Below are 21,995 nucleotides of genomic sequence, written 5' to 3' on the forward strand. Positions count from 1 at the left end.
CTGTCTCTCTGTCTCTCTCTCTCTCTCTCTCTGTCTCTCTCTCTCGCTCTCTCTCTCTCTTTCTGTGTAGCTGAATCCTGGCTGACCAACTTTCCTGTTTTTGTGGAAAGAACACAGGCACGCACACATACAATTGGACACTATGTTTTAGTGGTGCTAAGGCAAATAATGGACAGATGATGTTAAAACCTTTGGGCTCCGTGTGTAACTACTTTCCAAGGCAGGCACATGTTTAACGGGGTCCCTGTCATGGCTTACTTGACAGTAAAAGTGAATATACCACATAACAGAAGGATTAGCCCATTGGCTGCGATCCGTCCGAAACTTGACACCAAGAAAGAAAATTCTGAGTGTATAAAGGGAAAAAAGCTAGTTTTGTCACTAAAGGACCGAATATATACAGTTCTTATTTATTCATTTAGTTGTTTATTCGTAAAAGACAGGTCTAACACCTTGTTGAAAAGTTGAATCCCACTCAGTCCATCCACTTGTACACACACATATACACACACAAGTCAATGGGAAGCTTGAAGCAAATGATGTCCATGGACTGTACAGAAAGATGGAGAGAGCCCCTCTGTTGTCACAACATTTAGGAATTTCTGACTCCAAAGGTCACGAAAAGCTATTAACAGATTAGTAAGTAAAACACATGATGTAAACGAATGAAGTTCAGCAAAAGTCCAAACAGAGAGACTATCTTTAACCACATTCATTTAAAACTCTCACTCTCTTCATTCTTCTTCTTATCAGATGACTATGGAAGTTTCCAACCTTGTGTTGTTACACATGTACATCTGTTGGATCTGTTTTCTTTGGTAAAATGGGTTAGATAAAGCATACCAGCAGCAGTTCATTATCCTCTGGATTTGATCTACCCAGTGGCACACTTGGTTTTAAGCTGTCCTGGAGTGAACACTAGGAATCAGTGTTTCTTTAATCAACTTATAAAATAAATTTCCTTTAAATTCTGGGTTATGAAAACGTCATACTAGAAACAAAGAAAATCAGACAAAGTCAAATTTGGAATTAGACTATTAATCTGTTAAGTTTCAGAGGCCCTTTAATTTCCTGATGGCGACCTTATGATGTCCAGATAAAAGCCAAACTCCAGATACTGATGATGAGATCCCTGTTTTCATTAGTTCCTCTCTGCCTCCCTCCTATACAGCCCACAGCTCACACACCTTCTGGGTATTTCTCACCAAGCTATGAAGATTTCCAGAAAAGCTATGACTCTCTTGTTTTGGAACACTCCTCCGAGTTCAGTCTGCTTGATGTGAGGGATGGAGATCTATTCAAAGTCTGACACAAACCTACAAAACCCAAGTGCTATGTCAGCACCATTGCGTACATTTCATTGTGATCATTTGGAAATATCATGTATACAGTCAACTGAAGACGTACAGTAACTACACTTCTTAACTTCTAGTGGAAATGTTCATATACTAACAGTCTCCTAAAGCTTGTGCAATTTGGGCATCTTTAATTAGGTTCTTCTACATGCCTTATTTAACTACTAAACAAAGACTAAATGCTGAATAAAAGGGCAACAGGATTTGCTTGCCCTCTCATCTGAGAGGCCAGTGAAGCGTTTAAAATTTTGTGGTGTCATTACATGAGGAGTTGACTCTTCTCTCTTATGCCATGGGCTTGTGATGTGTTAAGCATTACTGACTTCCTGAGTTTGCATATTTTTTTCCCTCCTTCCCTGTTGCTGCCTCTGTATTGTTTTCTTTCTGGTCATTCACACATCTTGATCAGTGGTTGGAAGCTGTTCAGGGCTCTGCTGTCTATACCAGTTATAAGGAGATTGGCCACTATCAGTGACAGTGATGAGCCAGTGACCTGGCCGTGTATCTGTCAGTAGAAGCCATCAGCATGATGGAAATTAGCAGTAGTTACACAGAGATAAAGCTGGACAGAACTTTCCTGTATGAATTGTATCCTAAGCATCCTTACTGCATCTGTTGAAATATACCATAGATTCATGTAACAATAAGAAGAATTGTAAGGCTCAGATCTTTGCACCAGGCAGCTACAAATATTCCACCAGTGTGATTTTATTTTTGGTGGTGTGCTGAAGAAGAGGCATCGCAACTTGTGGTGCCAACAAACAGAACGAACTGGAGAGGAAGGCTAAGTAGTAGTGATACGCATAGTAGTGATGGAAATGAAAAAAGTGGAGCCAGTGATGGGGTAGAGGACTAGAGGGAAGCTGAAGGCCATCATAAACAACCCCTCTAATCCTCTCTATGTAGTACTGATACAGCCCAGGAGCATGTCTAGCCACAAACACATCTAGCTATGTGCCTCAGAGTAGGCCTTTTCTTGCCAGCAGCCATCAGGATGTACAATGCCACATCATTTAGCAATTCCAGCTGCAATTAAGAGGCAGGTTCTGTCAAGAAACCAGCTCTCTTTCACTCGGCCTGGTCCGATCTCAGCTGAATGCTCTGCACGTAAATAAACAGAGAATGGGGCGCAGTGGAATATTTTAACAGCAGCTGTCTCTAATGGATACCTACACCCTTTTCAGAACCAAGAACAGCGCTGTTTTGTGTGAGTGTGAATCATGACTTGGAAAAACACGTTAAGTTATTGTTTAGTAAACCTGCACAAAATTAGAACTCCAACCCTGGAAGCTCCACGTCCAAATGTGGTCAGAGATCTTCCTATGACCACCACTAATATGCAACCTACTGTAGGATTGTGTGTGTGTGTATATGTGTGTACACATGTGTGCAGTTCTCCACTTCTACCTGAATGTATAAATCCCCCACCTGCCTATGATGCCTCGTTTGTTCAGCTATTGTAGCAGCTAACTCACCTGTGATAGAACAACTACTGTCAACAGCTTTATTTGGATTCATCATCAGTCTCTTACGTGACATCATCCACTATATCTTGTACTTGTATCATGACTAGATTCTACATGTACACGTTAGCCAGATGTATGTATGACGTATGTTCTTCCTGCTGCTTTCTCCTCTGTCTTTTTTTCCTGTCTCTACCCAGCTGGTCTTAGTCAGATGGGTCCCTCCATATGAGCTGGGTTCTGCGCAAGGTTTCTTCCTGTTAAAAGGGAGTTTCCGTCAGCTTAGTTCACCCTGGGGGGTGCAGAGAGAGTTTCACACCGGATTGTTCTCTTAATATATGAAGTCGATCCATTTTACTATAAAGATACAGTTATTAGCCACAACATTATGACTACTGACAGGAGAAGTACATAACATTACTCATCTTGCGACAATTCAGTGTTCTGTTGGGAAACTTTTGGACCTGGAATTCATGTGAACTTGATGCATGACACTCCTTGATGGCAGCAGCCATCCCCAGCACACACACACAGAAACAGTTTAGGAACAACTCAAAAAACATGAGGAACAGGACAAGGTGTTGACCTGGCCTCCAAATTCGCTAGATGCCAAACTGATCAAGAATCTGTGGACACAATATTAGGAAGGTGGACATAAGGCTCTAAAGGTGCTTTTATACTAGTCTAAGTGTGTTTATTTCTGCTGTTAAGCTGGCATTTAAACATGGGGGGTCTGTGGGGACTGGCTCACTTTCGGAGCCAACCTCAAGTGGCCATTTGAGAAACAGCTGCTTTAATGTGCTGCTATCATTTTTCAGGCTCGAGCAACGCCTGACTCCACCTGAGGTCGTTTGCTTTTGCCGTCTGAAAGAATGCCAAACGCAGTTCTAATGATTTATATGTGCTGCTAGATATGAGAGCACTCTGCTACGTGAATTATTTGAAATAAGAGCAGTTCAGCAGTTATTTTTATCACTAGAACAAAAACTGATCAAATATGGCAGCACTGACAAGCTTCCATACTGACAATACCATATACAGCAGCATAGAGGTGAAGAGAAAAGCTCCCAACAATCTCTACGACTTCTGTGCTGGGTGTGTCAATACTTGCAACCACAGCGATCACGGCTTTATGGCAAAGGGTGTAAATAAACAGCCCGCTACGTCCCTTTTCTTGGTCTTCGTGACGGTAGAGAGAATAGGAATACAGAGGAAATTCCAGAAGGCGTAAATAAAACCTTATCTCGGGCAGAAACATGTCCGAAGACAAACGGTGAATTGAAAATTTCCTTGTCTACTTCTTCTTTGTTAGCTTGTGACAAATCACTGCTGACAACTTTATGCATGATGTTTTTTCAACTTTTGGCTTCCCCTTTTCTGTAGGCACTTTTCCGTGCTCCTTGAGAAAGTACTTCTTGCCTCATCTCAGTAAGTGAATCTAAAAGCATACATTTAGGATCAAGTAGAACAAAATTTCCTTTTAGACTGTGGTAACTGAAGGATGGACAGGAAATGTCAGTCACACCGTATTATGTGTCCTAACTCTTCAACTAGTTTCTATTTCTCACTGGAAATCTATTTGTCAACTGGCTCCAGCTGTCAGTTCTGAATTAACACTATAACACTACCCTGGGACAAAGGAGACAGGGTAGGCTATTTATAAATTCTAAAACATATATATCTTAATAGATGATATTGCTGTATGAAAGTATATATGTTAATGCTATAAAAATATCTTCCTGAGTTGTAATGTTTTTTTTTCTGATGAACCACCATAGAAATATACAGAGGACACATCAAACACACCATGTCTTACACTTTCAAATGGACGGGGACAGCAATTCAGTGTGTCTGCAATCATTCAAACTGACAACATTCAGCTGGGAATATAAAAACAGAATCAGACACTGACGTGTGCAAATGAAATGACAAGTGTGACCTCCACTCCTCGCTGCTTTAGTGTGCTCTATAAAGAGTCACATAAAACATGCTGGAAAAGTGTACACGTAATTCCATTTCTTTCTCCAGCTGCTTCAGCAGTTCCCACCCAGTAAGTCCCAGTAGCGCTGGTGAGTGTCGAGAAGCACTGGGACACATTTAATCATAAGCGCGCCCTTTGTTTGAAAGAAAATTACTTAATTACCTGATAACAATGCGCAGGGTAGCAGAAAGCAGTAGAACAGCCAGACGACCACCTGAAGATCCATGTCAACGCACCGCAACACTCCACCGATAATCAACAGCCTTGACAACTACCAGAGAATGGGCCAGAAACACACCTCAAATAGCTCCATCGGCGTTTGATTAAATCTGACAGAGGAGTGAAAGGCCATCATTCCGAGATTCTGAGCACACGGTCTCCTCGGGTAAAAAAAAAAAAAAACAACTTCAAGAGAGTTTCCCCAAATCGACCTAAACTTTTCGATTAACCGAGTTGATCGTCCATGTGCGCTGAGGGCGCAGCGGCGGCACCAGATTGCGCGATAGTTTGAGTGAGATGAAACTATTCGAGGAGAAAAGAAGAGCTGTTGTTGCGACGCGGGCCCAGTCTGAACTAGCACTTCTCTAGGTGGAAAATGTGATTCACGAGCAAGTCAGTCTGAGGGGCGTTTACAGAGGAGCTTTTCTCCGCTGCCGTTTGCGCTGGTCACCTCCCTGCTGTAAATATGAGTCAAACTTCCAGCTCAGCCAACACCGCACAGAACGAGACTCCGCCGAGGAGCCGTACGCTGTGTTTCACCACAAAACTTTGGTGGGATCAGAGGGGACTGTTACAAAAGTTGTCGGTGCTGCCAAAGCAAAGTGTTCCAACGTGTGTACTTCTCACATGACCGTGTCAATTAGCACTGGAGCTCGAAATAGCTCATTCCTTGAAGCCTCTGTGCACATTCTCCACCTGATGTCAAAATCACTGGTTAATATAAATGGCACTTTGTGCACGTGTGTCAACAGCGCCCCCTGCTGTCCAAATACGCAACGTGAAAACAGCCAATGAAACAAATGTTATTGAAAGATTTTAAATATTTCAATGCAGTTACTATTTATGTTTTTTGAGAATAGAATCAAGTCTATCTGTCTATCTGGGCTGTGTTCCTGTTGATATTTTTTGTATGAACAAATGGTTACATATTTCACATGTTCGAAATAAAATGTATTCATTCCTGAATGTTATGATTGTCAAGATAAAATAAATGTATAGGCTTCTTTAAGTTAATTAAAGAAGATAAGTAAGAGCTTTAACGTTTAATCATAAAGCCAGAGTGTCGGAATGCAACCAAAACTCGCTTTTAATCTTGTACTGTGCCTGTAAGTAACTGTCCTATTGTATTACGTTGCAACTACTCAACACGCCCGAATACGCCCCGCCTTCGCGTGACGTACACTGGAGGAGGCGTGCCTCTGCTGCTTTAGCGCGAAAATTGTCTGTGTGCTTCCTGTGAAGTGCGTGTGGACGCTTCCGGAGATCTTGTTGATCGCGAGTATTTATGTTGTCCTCGTCTTTTTCTGACCTCGGATGATATAAGACTTTATTTGCAACATTTCCACGTCGCGGCATTGTATGCAAGCAGCAGTAGCAGCAGCAGCAGCAGAAGCGGGCAGGATGTCTCAGGCCAGGGTTACTGACTTCTTTTCACAGAGGAAGAAAAACGCCACCGGTCCAGCGAGAGCAGCCAAGCAGCGCGTCGGCGCCGCGGTGGGCCATGGCTCTTCTAGGACAAACACGAGGTCAGTACGGTCTAAAAACAAAGACGACTTGCGTTGCACGGCCTCTGTCCGCGAAGAATTTGTCAGAGTTATCGACGAAGCGGCGGGGTTTAACGACGGCGAGTCCGGCGCCCACAGCTCCCCGGAAGGTAAGCTCTCCAGTCCGCGGACGCCGAAGCGGAGCTCGGCAGACGCAGAGTTCGACCTCGGGGCGGCCGTATTTTCAGCCACCTTGGACCACAGCACAGCCAAGAAGAAACGGCAGGCGGAATCCGTTAACGAAGTGAAGGTCGACATTCCAGTCAAACCAACGAGGAAGTCTGCCAGGAAGAAACTCGTCCTCCAAGACGAGACACAACAGGTAATGATGGTGTAGTCCTGCTCTGGAAGTCAATTTCTAAATCCATTAAAATAAAAGACGAAAAAAATCCTTTTTGTTACCGCGCGGAACTCGGGAATTGGACTGAAACCGAGCCAGTTTTTAACTTCAGACTGGGGGTTCGTGGTACATGCTACAATCCAGGGCTTTATTGGGAGTTTGAGTATTTAAACAGTTTATCACGCACGGGTGTCAAACATAGGGCCCGCGGGCAGCATGGATTTGCAAAGTGTGTAAACATAATGATAGCATTACATAGAAGACTGCACATGTCAGTGAAAATAACTGCTAGCCCCAATCTGCCCACCGTTTTAGTCAGAGAAATTCACAACACCCAGGACTAAACGGCAGACGGCGACGTGCCCAAATTTCCCTTATTTTTCTTTCTTACTTTTTTGATGGAAACTACACATCAAACGTGAACATTCTCCTAAATTCCTTGCTCTTGTGTGCACTAAAACAAATGGAAAAAAACTGGAGTTGTTGTTATCGTTTATTTGATAAGGACAGTGCACATTAATGACCCAGTCAGCGATAGACGTAAATATGCCGGATTATAGCAACAATGCTAATTTGCATCCATAGTCCCTAGGCAGGTAACAAAAATATGACATAGAACAGGGAAATGGATCAATAAGAGCCTATTAGCAGACCACACATTACTAAGAAGATAAAAGACTGGTCTGACATGGAAGGTGGGACAAGTCCATGTGACAAACTTATAGTATATGGTGTTATGTTACTGGTCCGACCTGTTTGGCATCAAACTGGGCTGTATGTGGCCCCCATGTAACATTTTAAAGGTCTGACTACTTTAAAAGTTTGAGATTGATGTGTGATTGATTGTTTCCCATTACTGTCATCCATCTCTGTGAAAGTGTAATACAATGGGAAATCATTCTGATACTAACCCTTAATCCATATTACAGGCTCTGCGTAAAGAAGACATTGCTTCTCTGGAGTCACGCGTCCAGGAGACGGAGAGGCACGCAGAGGAAAGCACCAGTGCAGCCTCTTCAGCTCCAATCCAGACATCCTCCTCTCCAGCTGCTCGAGCCGCACCCCACACCTCTCATCCGAAGGCTTTGGTCTTCAGCATATCACGGGCCAAAGAGCTGGCAGCTAAAGCACAGAGGAGGAAGGAAGAGAGGGAAGCTGCCGAGAGAAAGCAGACTGAGACACAAACTGAGGACAGGTGAGCTCAGGGCATGTACACAGATCCACATGCACTTTATTCACAGTGAATTTTCTAATATTATGTTCTGCTTTGCCCTCCCCCATGTTGTCCAGTACTGAGCAGCCAGCATACCAGCGGTACCACAACCTTGCCCAGGCAACCCCCCCAGGGCTTTCACTGCCATACCAGTACAAGGTGCTGGCTGAGAAGTTCAGGAGTATGGACACCGTGGTAGCTATGCTGTACAACCGATGCGAGACGGCAACCTTTACCAAGATCAAACGGGGAGTTCAGGACATGATGCACAAGTAAGTGGTAGGATGGATACATATTTTCAGGTTTGATGTGTAAGCTTAGTACATGACCGAGTCACATGAAACCAGCTGACAACAACAGGGCATGCTCCTAATGAGAAGACGGATGTTGTCATGGAGTCTCCTCCTTGTCAAGCCTATAGAGGTCTGTGCGTCCCTCCATGGATATACCTCCCTAGACCATCACTGACCCACCACCAAACCGGTCACACCAAACAATGTCACAGGCAGCATAACGTTCTCCACAGCCTCTCCAGACTCTTTCGCCTCTTCGTGCTCAGGCTGAACCTGCTCTCATCTGTGAAGAGCACATGGTGCTTGGTGTTGGTGAACACCAGACTTGGTGTTCTGTGGCAAATGCCAATTGAGGAGCTCATTTTATAGAGTTCTGGCAGTGCTCACCCTGTTCCTGATTGCACAAAAGAGCAGGTAACGGTCCTATTAAGGACATTTTAGGGCCCTGTCCATCTCTCAGAGTAACTGACTTGTCTCCTGTCACCATGTGCAACCTCTAGGCAGCGCCTCATGCTACCAAAAACTAGTCGGAAAAGATGACTCTCCACCCAAGAGTTTGAAATCCACAGTCACACTGTGACCAAATGGATATTTAAGGCAACTGTTACCCTCCACAGGTGTTGGGGCTGTTAGCTGCAGAAACCAACTCTCTTTCTCCTTGATTGATTGTCTTTTTCAGGCAGTTTGAGGAGAAGTGCGTGGGTCAGATAAAGACGGTGTTTCCTGAGGCATACATCTTCAGACAGGAGAAAAACATCCCAACATTCAACTCCAGCATTAAGAAGGGCAGCTACCAGCTCACCGTGGACCCCATCATTCCCTGTGGTTAGGACACACTCAATGCAAACTCGGCTTCTTCTGTTAAAGCTATTAGCTTTAACAGAATAGCTAATAGCTTTAGCTTGTTTTAACAAACTAAGGAATACCATAGTGTTTATTTGTGTGCTTGTCGTCCTCAGACCAGAATGAAGCCCGGCCTGTAATGTCTGCCTCTCGTCTACTGGAGAGAAGACACACCTTCCACTCAAATCTTATTTCCATTGTCAAAAGACACCATAAGGTCAGTATGTTCTTCAATATATGCTATTAATTTCCCATATTGAAATCATTCATCTGTTCACTTTTGCCTTTTCCTTACATATATGAGCTCTGATTGGCTCTTACAGTAGTTCACCTTACAGTGTGCTCTTTGGCATTTGAATTAGGGAAGCATTAAATGTATTATGGCGACCTAGTCGAGTGCTAACTCAGAACCAAAATGTCAGATGACAAACTGTAATCTTAATTCTGCAAAAGCTAAAGCTCGGGTTTGCTGGTGTGCTTTAGTAACTGGTGTGTCTGTCTTTAGCCCTGTTTTGGTCACATTATAGATCCATCCCTCCCTCCCTCCCTGAAGGTTAGGTTTATGTGATTAGGTTATGTGAAAGAACATATTGACAAGTTAAGCTGCAGGTGGGGAGAAAGTATTGTTGTGGTGTGAGGTTTTGACCCTGATGGACCACAGCCTCCTGTTCAAAGACAGTGACTCAAACAGTTTGTGTGTAGGGTGAGATGGATCAGCTGTTATCTCTCCTGCCCGCTGGACAGTAGTTCAAACCATACACTGATGTGATAAAGGTTAGACCCCAGTAATCGGTTAGAACTAAAGAGGCCAAGTGGGTAATTGGTGAAATGTCTTCAAGAAACCTCGAAGTCCACCCACCTTTGTTGTTATTTTGTTGTGACGTATTGTATACTCTATTATTATTGGAAGTTTTGGATTTGAATGGACTATTTCACCGGATTTAAAGGCTACAGGCGTGAAACAAGGAGGACACTGGACTTATTGTGAAATACTTTACATAATCTGAAGCTGAAGCCATGGTGCCACAGTGTGACCAGTTAGTAAGACCTCCATGCTGCCTACCTGCCTGCTTTTAGCTACAAATAAGCTTCAGATTCTTGACAGCTTTAATCTTTAAGCCGCTGCTGGCAGCTGCTGCTGTAAACTTTTCACAACTACAAGGCGTTTTATAAGCGTGTGCAGTTTCCATTTGGTTTTATTTAATAATAGTACTTAAACAGTAGTAAATGCTGAGATTTAAAAGTGGCACACTTCCAACTAAACCCCATGAGCTGAGACTGCGGTCTACACATACGAGTGGAAAATATTCGGACGATTCTTTTTTTTTTCCTCCCCCCTCCAACCATCTCTCTCTCTCTGTGTGCAGGTCTTCCTGTCCTTGTTGGATCCTCCGGTATCTGTTCCTGAAGACAAACTGACCCGCTGGCACCCTCGCTTTAATGTGGACACGGTGCCAGCTGTCGAGCCAAGCTCACTGCCTCAGGCTCCTCATACTGACAAACTGGCCACAGCTCAGGAGGTGCTAGACAAGGCTCGTTCACTCATCACGCCCAAGGTACACTGTCACTTTCTAAGCGGTGAAACATTTTCCAGAAAACCTCAATTATCCAGTGCAGTAGTTCTCTTTAATCAAATTTAATTTCTCCCGTTCTCAGATGGAGAAGGCACTGGTTGCACTGGCTCAGAAAACTGAATCCAAGGCTACAGAGAGTGAAGGACCAACATCTCCCCAGAATCCAGCAGCCCCCCAGACATCAGCTCCAGCAGCTCCCCCCGTAACCCAGGTCCCAACCGCCTTAAAAGGGGTGCCCCAGTCCCTGCTGGATAGGGTAGGTACACCAGGGAGGAGGTTCTTCCAGAGCATGGAGGTCAAACTCATTTTAGTTCAGAGGCCCAGCCCAGTCTGCAGGGTGGACCAGTAACATAACAGCATAATAATCTATAAATAATGACACATGTGACAACTGCAAACGAGTAAAAGTGCATAAATACAGATGTTTTAGAAAACATCAAGAAAAACCTAAAATGACGTGCTTTGCAAATGCAACCTGCGGGCCTATGCTGGACACCCCTGTTCTAGAGGTTGAATTACCATGGTTAAGTTTAGCCACAGACCATTTGTGATGGCACTGTTTTTAAAATTGTTGTGCTGGATGCCCCTCTTCCAGATTCGGTCAAAGGAAGCACAGAAGCTCCAGGCAGCCATGACTCGAAACCCCGCCCAGGACGAGCGGCTGCTGATGATGTCACGGCTCGGGGAGCTGGCGAGGATTCTCCGCAGTGTGTTTGTTGCAGAGAAAAAACCTGCTTTAATAATGGAAGTGGCCTGTAACCGGATGGTGGCGAGCTACAGATCTGCTCTCAGCACAGGTTGGTTCAAATCAGCTGAGCTGGATGGGAACTTAGTGTGAATTACTGAGAATCATCCATACAATCTGTCAGCCTAGATTTCTACGTGGTGAAGTAGGAAATGAACATTCCAAACTAGAGTCTTCCAGGATATGCAAACTGAAAAAAAAAAGAGGCAAATGAAATTGATTCATAATTATTAAATGCATTGTAGAATAATGTGAAAAAGCAAGCAAGGCAATAAAAAATGTGCATTTTGGATACGTCATAGTAGTTTAGATACTTTTTTTTAATCTTACACTCTTGGTATTCTCTCCATCAGCTTCACAAGGTAGTCACTTGGAATGCTTTTAAATTTAAATTTGTGAAGGATTTCTTTCTAAATGTGTTGGACACCAGAGATTGAGTAATGCAGAGTTAGGGTTGGTACACTGCCCTCTACACTGAGCTGTTCAACTGCTGTTCTGATCCATATTACGGCAAGAAACAGTTAAGAAATATGGCAGGCAATATATTTGGCATACAGGTCAGTTAATCCAGTCGGGGCCGCGAATAGATTTTAAATACTGGAATGGGTCATTGGCCAGATGTGGATATCACCTTGAAGCTGTTTGAAGTGACTGGACCATGGTACATGGGTCAGGTCCCAGGACCGTTAGAGATAATTGCACCAGACAGTTCTGGTATTGAGCTTTGGTGGGTGTCGTTTGAAAAACCTTTTAGATGCTTTTAGAAAGGAACTGATCAGCTGTTTGTCTTTTCTGTGAATAGGTGAAATGGAGAAACACATCCATCTGCTGGCAGAAGTAGCTGCTGATTGGCTGACTATTCACCCAATAAGGAAGGACATGTACCTGAAGTTGAACAAGAACATGGAGCTCAGCACAGTTCTCAACAAACTGAGTCACAGACTCCGTGAAGAGGAAAGACTCTGAGTAACTTTTCCTTCAGACCTGAAGGACAGAACGATGACTACACTGTGAACCCCCCCACCAGACTCCATGCCGTATGAACTGCTAGCACAGTGAAGGTTACTTGTTGGAGTTTATATTTTTTTGTGAATTTTACTACTTTGTATGGTATTGTTTTGTGGTTTGCTACTTGTGTAAAAATGACCAGATTGATAAGAACAGCTGAGGGGTGGTCCCTAGATTCTCCCGGGACTGACCAGTCCTAGGCTTTTTATTTCTTCTCCTGTGTTGTAAACAGGTTGTTAAGCTGTTCTCACTGACTTCCAGTCTGTAGGTGTCATTCTACAATGTAGAACTGATATATTTTTACATTTTATAGGTCATGTATGATATTGTTGAACAAATACAATGTTTGCCAGAGCTTCGTTGACTCCATTTTGTTTGTGGATGAGAATTGTGAAAAAGGGTACGCTTTGATTTCCATGAGAGTTTAAGGTCTCACTAATTCCATGTTTTTACATTAAAATTTAGAATATATACATTTTCCACTTCTGGTATGCTGTCAGTTCAAAATAAAACTAAAATAAATGGAGCATAGGAACAAAACATTCCCTAACAGAAAATAGTTTAAACTTGAACTCAATTCTGGAGGCATTAACCAAGGTACTCAAGATAAATATGCCATGTTATTCAATCCACGCTGGTTTGAAGTATATAGTTCGTCCAGCATCCTGTATCTCCAGGGGTTGTCATTTGTGCCAGGGTTCTGAAACAATTCAAGGTTTTTTCATCCATATTCTGTCTATGATGACGAGCAAGTTGTTGTCTGGTTTGTCCCCCTTCAACACATCAGAAGCATCTTTCCCCAACTCTTGCATATCCCGCATCTAGCCATTTTATTTTTTTTTCCTTATTTCTATCCCTTCAGAGCTGTATTTCAAGTTTCAAGTCCTGATTGTTTAATCCATCTTGGTATTTTGAATTACTGACACATTCCTAATATTATGTAGGTCTCTCTTGTGCCTCCAAAACCGTTGACTCATCACAGAATGGACATGGGTCTTCTGAGGGTGTCCTGTGGTGTCTGACAACAGAATGTTGTTATTGGGGGTCTTGGTTGAGGGGAGGGGCCTCTGTGGATCATCCCACAGATACTTTTGGGATCTAGTGAATTTGGGGGCCAGCTCAACACTTTGTGCCATTCATGTTTTTTTGTTTTTGGAGTTGTTCCTGAAGTGTTTGTGTGTCTGTCAGGCTGTATCCTGCTGGGGATGTCTGCTGCCATCTAGGAGTGTCATCACTGTGGTGTCTGGTCTGGTGTAGGTGGGTGGTACGTGTCTAAGTAGCATCCACATGAATCTTCATAGACGTTTGGACAGTGTGAGTAGGAAATTTTTAGCCACCATCATCAGCTTTTTTTTAAAATTATTTTTGGGTAGCAGTTATGTTTTGCTGCTGAGCATTTCCAAAGATTTTGCTCCACCAAACTACGGGTGTGACGATGCTCGTTCACTGACTGAATATGTGCCTCATACAAACCCACTTCAAAGAAACCACGCTTCTTATGTTGAGACAAATTAAAACACTGAAAAGGACCCAGACGTGGGACTAGGGAGTTCAAGCACAAAAACAGGAGTTTTATTAATGAAAGTTTACAAGAGCTGAAGCACAGTTCCAAAAGGAAACAAAAGCAAAGGAAAGAAGCTGGCTGGTGAATACTAGAGCTCAAGCTGCACCTGGAGCAAAGAGGAAGTGCAGGTGCATTAGGAACTGCACTTCCAAGACTGACAAAAGGTAAAGTGAAGAAGAGGTGATGAGCGGGAGAGTTGGAAGTTTTTTTAAATACAGTTTGAGGCTTGACTGGAAGATGAGAAGCAGGTGAGTTAGAAGCCCAGCAGCAGCTATAGTTCACACACCTGAGGTAGAGAGGAAACCCAGACAGACACCACAGAGCAGGCCAGCACAGGGCCACCATTCGCCTCCCAACCAGACTACTGAGCTAGAGGAGGAGCCAGGTTCTGCTGGAAGTGAGTATGGTAAATGCTAAAATGAAGAACATGCAAGACGAATACAGGAGTATAGCATAAATGGAATGCTACTGTTGCCACCATACTAGATCCGCCTGAAGTTACTGTGTGGAATTAAGAGGGAGGAGAGAGCAGAGACTATTTCTTCTTGAGTTCTTCGACATTTTCAGTTCTGTTTATTTTATATCCATCACAATAGCATAACAACTAGTCAGTCAGTCAGTCCGATACTTGATACCATAACGGCACTGTTTATAGTAGATTAAGTAATATATATTATTACTCTGATATAATTATCATAGTAATTGTAATGAATTTGATATTGTTTAGTTTTCTTCTTAGTTGCATTAATATAATTTAATTAATATTCTGAACTTCAACTTGCAAATATGCCTTAAAATTAAAAAGGCACATTTTTGGACAAAGTTTGCATATTTTCAATTCTTTAAGCACTGGCACCATTTCAAATGTACCAGTTTGACACCGTCATCGGATAAAACCTTACCGGTACCCATCCTTAATAACAGCATAAGATTTTAACCTTTAAGACACAAGCAGTAGGGACACATTCAGTCCATTTTTTAATGTTCCATTCATCTTCATCCTTTTTACTCATTAAAAGATTCTGATCCTTAACCGCTGAAGCTCACTCCCTCCCTGTCATAATCACAAAACCTCTGTGGATGGACTCCACCCTGCAATACCAGCTTTAACACATTATGGATGAAGACCAAACATTATTTTGAAATTAAATGAAACAGTAAGAACAAAAAAAAAATCCCAGCATATATGGCTTGTATTGGACAAGTCCATCAGTGTAGCATCTGATTGAAATGTTTAAAATCGATGTTTAACTTGTTCCCAGTGTCTAGTGCGTCGACTGCAGTGCTCCTCAGTACTGAACCAGGGAGAACACACTGTGTGGTTTCAGTTTGTCGCTGCCATTCAGCTCTTTGAGCTCAATCACCACCAAGCATCCCAGAATCGTGGCCTGCTGCTTCTCCATCAGCTCACAGGCTGCACACAGCGTTCCTGTGAACACACACAATTCAGTCAGTCAATGATCACACGTACGTAAGGCATAACCTTACCTAAGTCGCTGAGTGAATGGGTACATGTGTCACTGTGACTGTAAAGAGCTTTTAGTACTATATAAACACAATACCATTTACCAAGACCAGACTATGATTGTTTGAAAACCACAAGTTAAACAAGTACATTACAAAGTCAGTCTATCCTACAAATCTTGTCTGCCTCTACACAGGTCCCACGTCCCCACTGGGCAGTAGCTCCAGGTGACATCAGCAGCTCCCGGTACCCACCAAAAACGGCGTGGGTGAGTTGCCGCCCACCGACCCTGAGGCGCTGGATGGTTTGCCAGAACCTTTTCGCAGTGGTCTGATTTATGATGTCTTTTATAGTATGTAGTGCAAAAAAAGAGACTGTGTGTATATTTAGTATTAAAAATCCTGGATCCTGCTACTTTACACCACATGCTGTGTTAATCTCGTACTCCAAAGCTGGGAAGGAATAGTCAACATTCAGAATCAGTCCAGTGAACACGGAGGTTATAAAGAACATCTGACCACAGCATCTCACCTCCAGTGGCAAGGAGGTCATCAATGAGGAGAACCTTCTGTCCTGAAGCCACGGCATCCTCCTGGATCTCTACTTCTGCCTGGAGGAACACATGTTGGAAAAAGAATTTATTTGTATTTAAAGAAATACAGTTAAAAGCAGAGAGAAAACAACCAAAAATTAGTGTCCGAAAAGGAGTATGTAGAAGTAAAACTTATGTACACCTACCCACTGTTCATGTACTTGGACATAAATAAAGATAAATAAATAAAGACAAAAGCTAATACAGCCTCAAATGAGTCAGATGAAAACATAAGATCAATCATCAGCATATGTTGTATTATTAGATCCTACATGTTTCCTTCAGTCCGATATGTGTATCTATGACAGAAGTTTATCTTGATTCTCCTGCTCTTCTCAGGAAGGTTTCTTCCTGTTAAAAAAAAAGTTTTTTTCTTGCCACCATCGCCCTCAGGCTGCTCTGGAGGTTGCAGGCTGTTTTTTGTAAAACACCTTGAGGTGACTTGTATTGTTATTGGAGGTATATTAATAAAATTGAATTGAAAACAGAGAAAAATTCAATTATAACCAAATCTAAGTGTTCACACTGTATACCTACCCTGTCCCGCACTATAGTTACAGCCCCAGTATTTAAGACAACTTGTCTTCTACCATGTATCTCCTGAGGATCTCTTTTTCATCTCTGACATAAACAGACTCTTTTTGGTTGTACAAACACAATGTTCTCTAAAATGAAGTTACCCTCTTAAATTATAACCCTCTTCCCTGTCATTGAACCTTTTTGAATGTTACCAGGAAGTGAACTGTTTCTTGCTTTACACGTAACTACTGCAGTGGTAAATTTTACCAGATCACTTCATGTCAGTGCATGGGACTTTCTTTGGTATAATTGTTGTTTGTTGTTTCTGTAATTATCTCCCCAGAATTCAACACAATAATTAGATGTGGTAATACAATGTGTAGTGATTTTTTTGTCCAGTATGCGTCTTGTTTTCCCCAGAACAGCAACTCTTAAGAGTAAAATACTCTTAAGAGTAAATGAAGAGTAAAGAATCCTGACAGCGTGTGTGTTTGTGTTGTGTACCTTGCCATACTCCAAATCATAAGTCACAGACAACGTGGCTCCAGGCAGCTTCCCTTTTTTTCTCACCAAGACAAAGCCAATACCCAGCCTCTGGGCAAGCATGGGCCCGAACAGGAACCCCCGAGCATCTAAACCTGCACACACACAACAGTATTCAGTCAGTCAACAGTGAAATAATTATAAATAAAGAAGGGTAGTCTGTTAGTTTGGTGTACTTGAGTGAAATAAAAAAGGGGACAATGGTTGGCTGAAGTGTCTGCTTTTATTTCCTATGGCATCAAACGATAAAGCTAATTTTCTCAATTTTTTCTTCTGCACCAGTGATGCAATAAAACACAACAACAACAAGCAACACAACAAATACGCCAGTTCGCTCATCATTATCCTGAATTTGCAGTGGAGAAAATTACCAACTTTACCACTACTGTTCCCAAGCCTGCAATAGTCAACTTACAGATAGAAAAGATTTCAGTGTGATATAGTTGTATTCTTGATTTAAACATAATTTAAGTTGTCCGATTCAGTGGACTGCACAGAATCCACATTTATACATTTTACTAATCAGAAATACTGATTTTTGAATCATGAATAACTGAATGAACAATGTATCGCTGAAACTAGGCATGTCATTGGTATCAGGGCCGATCCAGGCATTTTTAAAGTGATCAGATCAGATCGCCACCAAGCTTTTATTTACCTTTTTACTATTTACTTGTTCTAAAAGCTGATAAAACAAAACTTATGTTTTTCACTAATTCCAAATCAGCAAGATCGAGTCAGTCTGTCATTGTCACCAGTAATGCTCAACAAATTGAACTTGTATCTACTTTTAAATATCTGGGGTTCTTGATTGATGACCACTTGTCTTTTAAGGCACATATTCAATATACTGTGAAGAAGCTGAAGCTTTTACTTGGACTTTATTTTAGAAATAAGTCTTGCTTTTCTTTTAGGGTGAAACAGAGACTAATGGAGTCAAGCTTTCTTCCGATTATTGATTACGGTGATGTGTTATATATGAATGCCTCCGCTCAATGCCTCTACATGCTGGATAGTGTGTATCATGGTGCTCTGAGGTTTATTACAAACTGTGGAGCTCTAACTCATCATTGTGTCTTATGCAGTAAAGTAAATTGGCCATCTTTATATGTGCGCCAGCTCGGCCATTGGTACGAGTTGATTTATAAGGCTATTCTTCAGATGACTGCATCTTATTTATCATCCCTTCTAATCTTGAATAATAGGGCCTACAGTCTCCGCTCCCAGGACATTTATCATTTTACTGTTCCTAAGGTCAGAACAGAAATGGGGAAGAAAGCTTTTAGATTTTCTGCTCCGCTTATATGGAACATCTTCAGGAGTGTAATCTTGCAAAATCTTTTAACAAATTTTGAAAATTCAATTGTTATTTGTATATGTATGCATTTGATCAATGTGACTATGTGTTGAAACTTTATGTGCTGCCATTCTTGGCCAGGCCTCTCTTGCAAAAGAGATCTTGGATATCAATGGGATAAACCTGGTTAAATAAATAAGTCTAGTTATTTATTTTGGGTCTACCATACAGCAAAACCACGTCCCTATACCATCAAAACTCCATCTTCCTATTCCGTCTGCTGTGTGGAACTACTTTACTCTGGAAAATGAAGTCAGTAAGACAGAAATGTGCAGATACGGTGTGGATTTTTCACAAGGTTGTAGTAGGAGATCATCATTCAATACCACAAAAAACAAAACAAAAACATGTAGTTGACTCAGACAGTCGCACGGTGAAAACACGATCTAGGAGAATACCAGGAAGATAAGAAAGGTCTTGATGAATCTTCGGGGGAGGACATTTAGTTTATTTAAAATGAGATCTGAATGTGGATCAGTCCAAATGCAATACTGAGGGATAAGTATCACATCAGGGGGCAAAGAAACCTTGTCTGGGACATCCCTCACGGCAACGTACAATCGTATTGTATTGTGCGTTATTTTTGGTTATTGTCAACTCTTACACTGTTCCTGTATAGCTCATAGCATAAAGAACAACAGTTCCCTCTTTCATTTTTGGCTTAGGTTTCTTACCTACGATCAGCTCAACCTGCTTGTAATTGTTCCTCACGTGGTCTTCAAACAGGTCGATGACGGCTGAGAGAGCAGCTGCATCCTTCAGGATCGGACAGATGTCTCTGCAGGATTCACACAGGTTCCATTAGTAGTGTTCAGTCCATTAAAATGTATCTCAATGTGAAATGCATTCACTATAATAAGTACACTGTATAATCATAGAGTCTCCAACTAAACATTATGACCACTGACAGTAGAAGTAAATAACATTTGAACCATCTTGTGACAGTTCAGTGTTCTACTGGGAAACTTTTGGAACTGACATCCATTCATGTGGATGTTACTTAGACATGTAGCACCCACCTAGACCAGACCAGACCCCCCACCCCATAGCAAAGACAGTCCTTCATGGCAGCAGCTCCATTCCCAGCAGGACAGCAGTTAAAATACCAATATAGATTCAATCGTGACTTCTTGAAATACACCTTTGAAGGGATAAAGGTAGGAAATTTAAATAAAATGAGAAGATTCAGGATATGCATGAGTGAGGGCAAGACGGTTCTGCTGTGACATAATGTTGTGTCTGATTGGTGTAGAGAGGAGGTGAGAACAAGGTGTGACATAAGGGAGGAGATAATAGACAGAAATAGACCAAGGAGACCTAGGAGCCCTTTGATCATTTGAAATATCCATTCATTCATCCATTCATTAATTCATTCATTCATTCCTCCGTGATCTAAGGTCTATAAAGGGTTTTTTCAGAACACGGATGTACTCGGGCTCTCTACACGTAACTTGGTTACAAGACCTCATGTTGATCCCTCCTTGCACAGTTCAGCTGACACTGTGTCAGAGATTTTTACTAGGAGTAAGCTAAGCTTTAAATGGGACCTTTGAGACCCAGACATGGTAGATGTGAATAAATATTACCTGAACAGAATGCCCTTCTTCGGGAAGTCCGGGAAGGCTCTTATATGCCGCTGAACCAGCTGTAGTTTGGATTCTGAGCTTTGAGCCATTTGTCACGCTCTCTATTGATCTTGTGTGGCTCATTGCACATTCTTCCGCCCCCTCTTCTTCCCGTTTGTTTTTTTAATGGCGTTTTGCAAAGAAGCTCAAAGGTGCATTACCGCCACCTACCGGCCTGGAGATGTGTCAAGTCTCCATTAGTGAGAGATGGTTTAATGTGTCAAATAAATGATTCTCCCTTACACACAGCAAGTAACCAGGACTGATTTATTTCCCCTAATATATTCGAAATTAGGAACGCCCTGTCTCAGAGTGAGGCTGAAAAACAAGTTTATGAATTTGTGTCTTCCAGGCTGGATTACTGTCTGGTCCAAATAGCTTAAATTGGCCATATTACTCCAGTTTTCATCTGTGAAGGCTCTCAGTCATCCAGGTCATGGTAATACAAAAGACATTTTAAAAAGCAAGTGGACATGTAGAGTTTTGAGAAGATGTTTCTCATCTGAGTAGCTTCTTTAGTTCTAAGGGACTGGTGGGGAGTCGAGGTTTAAACTGGAGTCTCTGTGGCCCATCTGAAATTTGTTAGACTTGTTCCTGTAAGAACCAGAAATGGTGCAACTCATTTCCATAAACAGTTGGATATTTACCTGTCGCTGAGGAGGGAATGTTTGTCCCTAAACCACTTTCCCGTTGAATAGTTTTAGCTTCTCTTCACTGGCTCCCTTTACAATGTAGAATTAAATTTAAAACACTCCTCCTTGCATACAAGTCAATTAAATACCTCATAGTACCACACAATGCCAACAGCTCACTTCAGTCTCAAAGTGCAGGACTACTTGTGGTTCCTAGAATTTCAAAAAAGTAGAATGGGAGGTAGAGCTAACAACAGTTCATATATGGAAAAGAAGTGGAATGGAAATGTAATATTTTATGCTACCAATAATCACCCAAATCATCAATATTCACAGGATACATTCCAGCAGTTCTTGACCCTTAAATGCAACAGCTCAGATTCTTCTTTCTTCTTTCACTCGAAGAAAATGATCATGGCCATCCGTGTTACGGCAAGAGGTTATTCCTATGATTTGTCCAATATCATCCAGTGTTTGGATCTTCTATCTGACCTGTACAGTACAAAGAATTCAAGCTCATTTCTCTACAATCACTGGGCTTGACAAGTAGAAGGAATGATTAAGAGTCACTGGTATGTAGGCCTATTTCAAACTGAATCCTCCTTAAATGAGTTCTGTCTCCTATTTTTCTGTTTAGGAGAGCAACCCCAATGTAGAAAAAAACAAAACAAAATAATATATGACTGGTAACAACTGACGTGGGAAATGCTCCTGCTGTATACAACAATTGTTCAGTTGCCCTGAACTGGAAATACATGGACAAATCAAATGTTCCCTCAAAATACAAACATCATAGCCCAAAACTGAAATCCATACAGGCAACGGATTATGTCTGACTGTCTGACATGATTGTTTCACATAGTTGCTGCAAATTTGTTGGCTTCACATAACTCATGGTGTGAATCTTTCACGCCAAAGGTGTTGTGGGGATTAACATCTGGTGACTGAAGGCCAATCGACTACAATGAACTCGCTGAAACCAGTCTGCCATGATTTTAGCTTTCTGAGATGGAACAACACCTTGCTGGAAGTAACCATCAAGTGGTGGGTACACTGTGGTCGATACGATAACGACACTCAGTAAGTAGCAAGGAGACCCAAAGAGGGCTACGAAAGTATC

At 42.1% G+C, this 21,995-nt stretch overlaps 3 protein-coding genes across 4 annotated transcripts in view; 1 reads left to right on the forward strand and 2 right to left on the reverse strand.

Annotated features, from left to right (window-relative positions):
- The window catches only part of piezo1 (piezo-type mechanosensitive ion channel component 1), a 78,449-nt gene extending 72,769 nt beyond the window's left edge, over positions 1-5,680 (reverse strand). For both annotated transcript variants that reach the window (XM_047602789.1, XM_047602788.1), the window contains exon 1: positions 4,962-5,680. In XM_047602789.1, the coding sequence (XP_047458745.1) occupies positions 4,962-5,025 (64 nt within the window). In that variant the 5' untranslated portion in view covers positions 5,026-5,680. The remainder of the gene's footprint in view (positions 1-4,961) is intronic.
- A 552-nt stretch (positions 5,681-6,232) lies between these two features.
- On the forward strand, positions 6,233-12,933 carry cdt1 (chromatin licensing and DNA replication factor 1). Its single transcript, XM_047602222.1, has 9 exons — positions 6,233-6,884; positions 7,832-8,097; positions 8,193-8,387; positions 9,088-9,233; positions 9,368-9,468; positions 10,619-10,807; positions 10,908-11,081; positions 11,421-11,622; positions 12,373-12,933. The coding sequence occupies exons 1-9, from the start codon at positions 6,378-6,380 to the stop codon at positions 12,534-12,536; spliced, it is 1,944 nt and encodes a 647-aa protein (XP_047458178.1). The 5' UTR covers positions 6,233-6,377; the 3' UTR covers positions 12,537-12,933.
- Positions 12,934-14,128: 1,195 nt separating this feature from the next.
- Positions 14,129-20,362, reverse strand: aprt (adenine phosphoribosyltransferase). The gene is made up of 5 exons (XM_047603951.1): positions 20,205-20,362; positions 19,293-19,396; positions 17,223-17,356; positions 16,139-16,217; positions 14,129-15,571 (listed from the first exon to the last, which is right to left on the reverse strand). The coding sequence occupies exons 1-5, from the start codon at positions 20,291-20,293 to the stop codon at positions 15,432-15,434; spliced, it is 546 nt and encodes a 181-aa protein (XP_047459907.1). The 5' UTR covers positions 20,294-20,362; the 3' UTR covers positions 14,129-15,431.
- Between the last annotated feature and the right edge of the window lie 1,633 nt (positions 20,363-21,995).

Source organism: Mugil cephalus, chromosome 13 (assembly GCF_022458985.1).
Source record: "Mugil cephalus isolate CIBA_MC_2020 chromosome 13, CIBA_Mcephalus_1.1, whole genome shotgun sequence".
Lineage (NCBI taxonomy): Eukaryota > Metazoa > Chordata > Actinopteri > Mugiliformes > Mugilidae > Mugil > Mugil cephalus.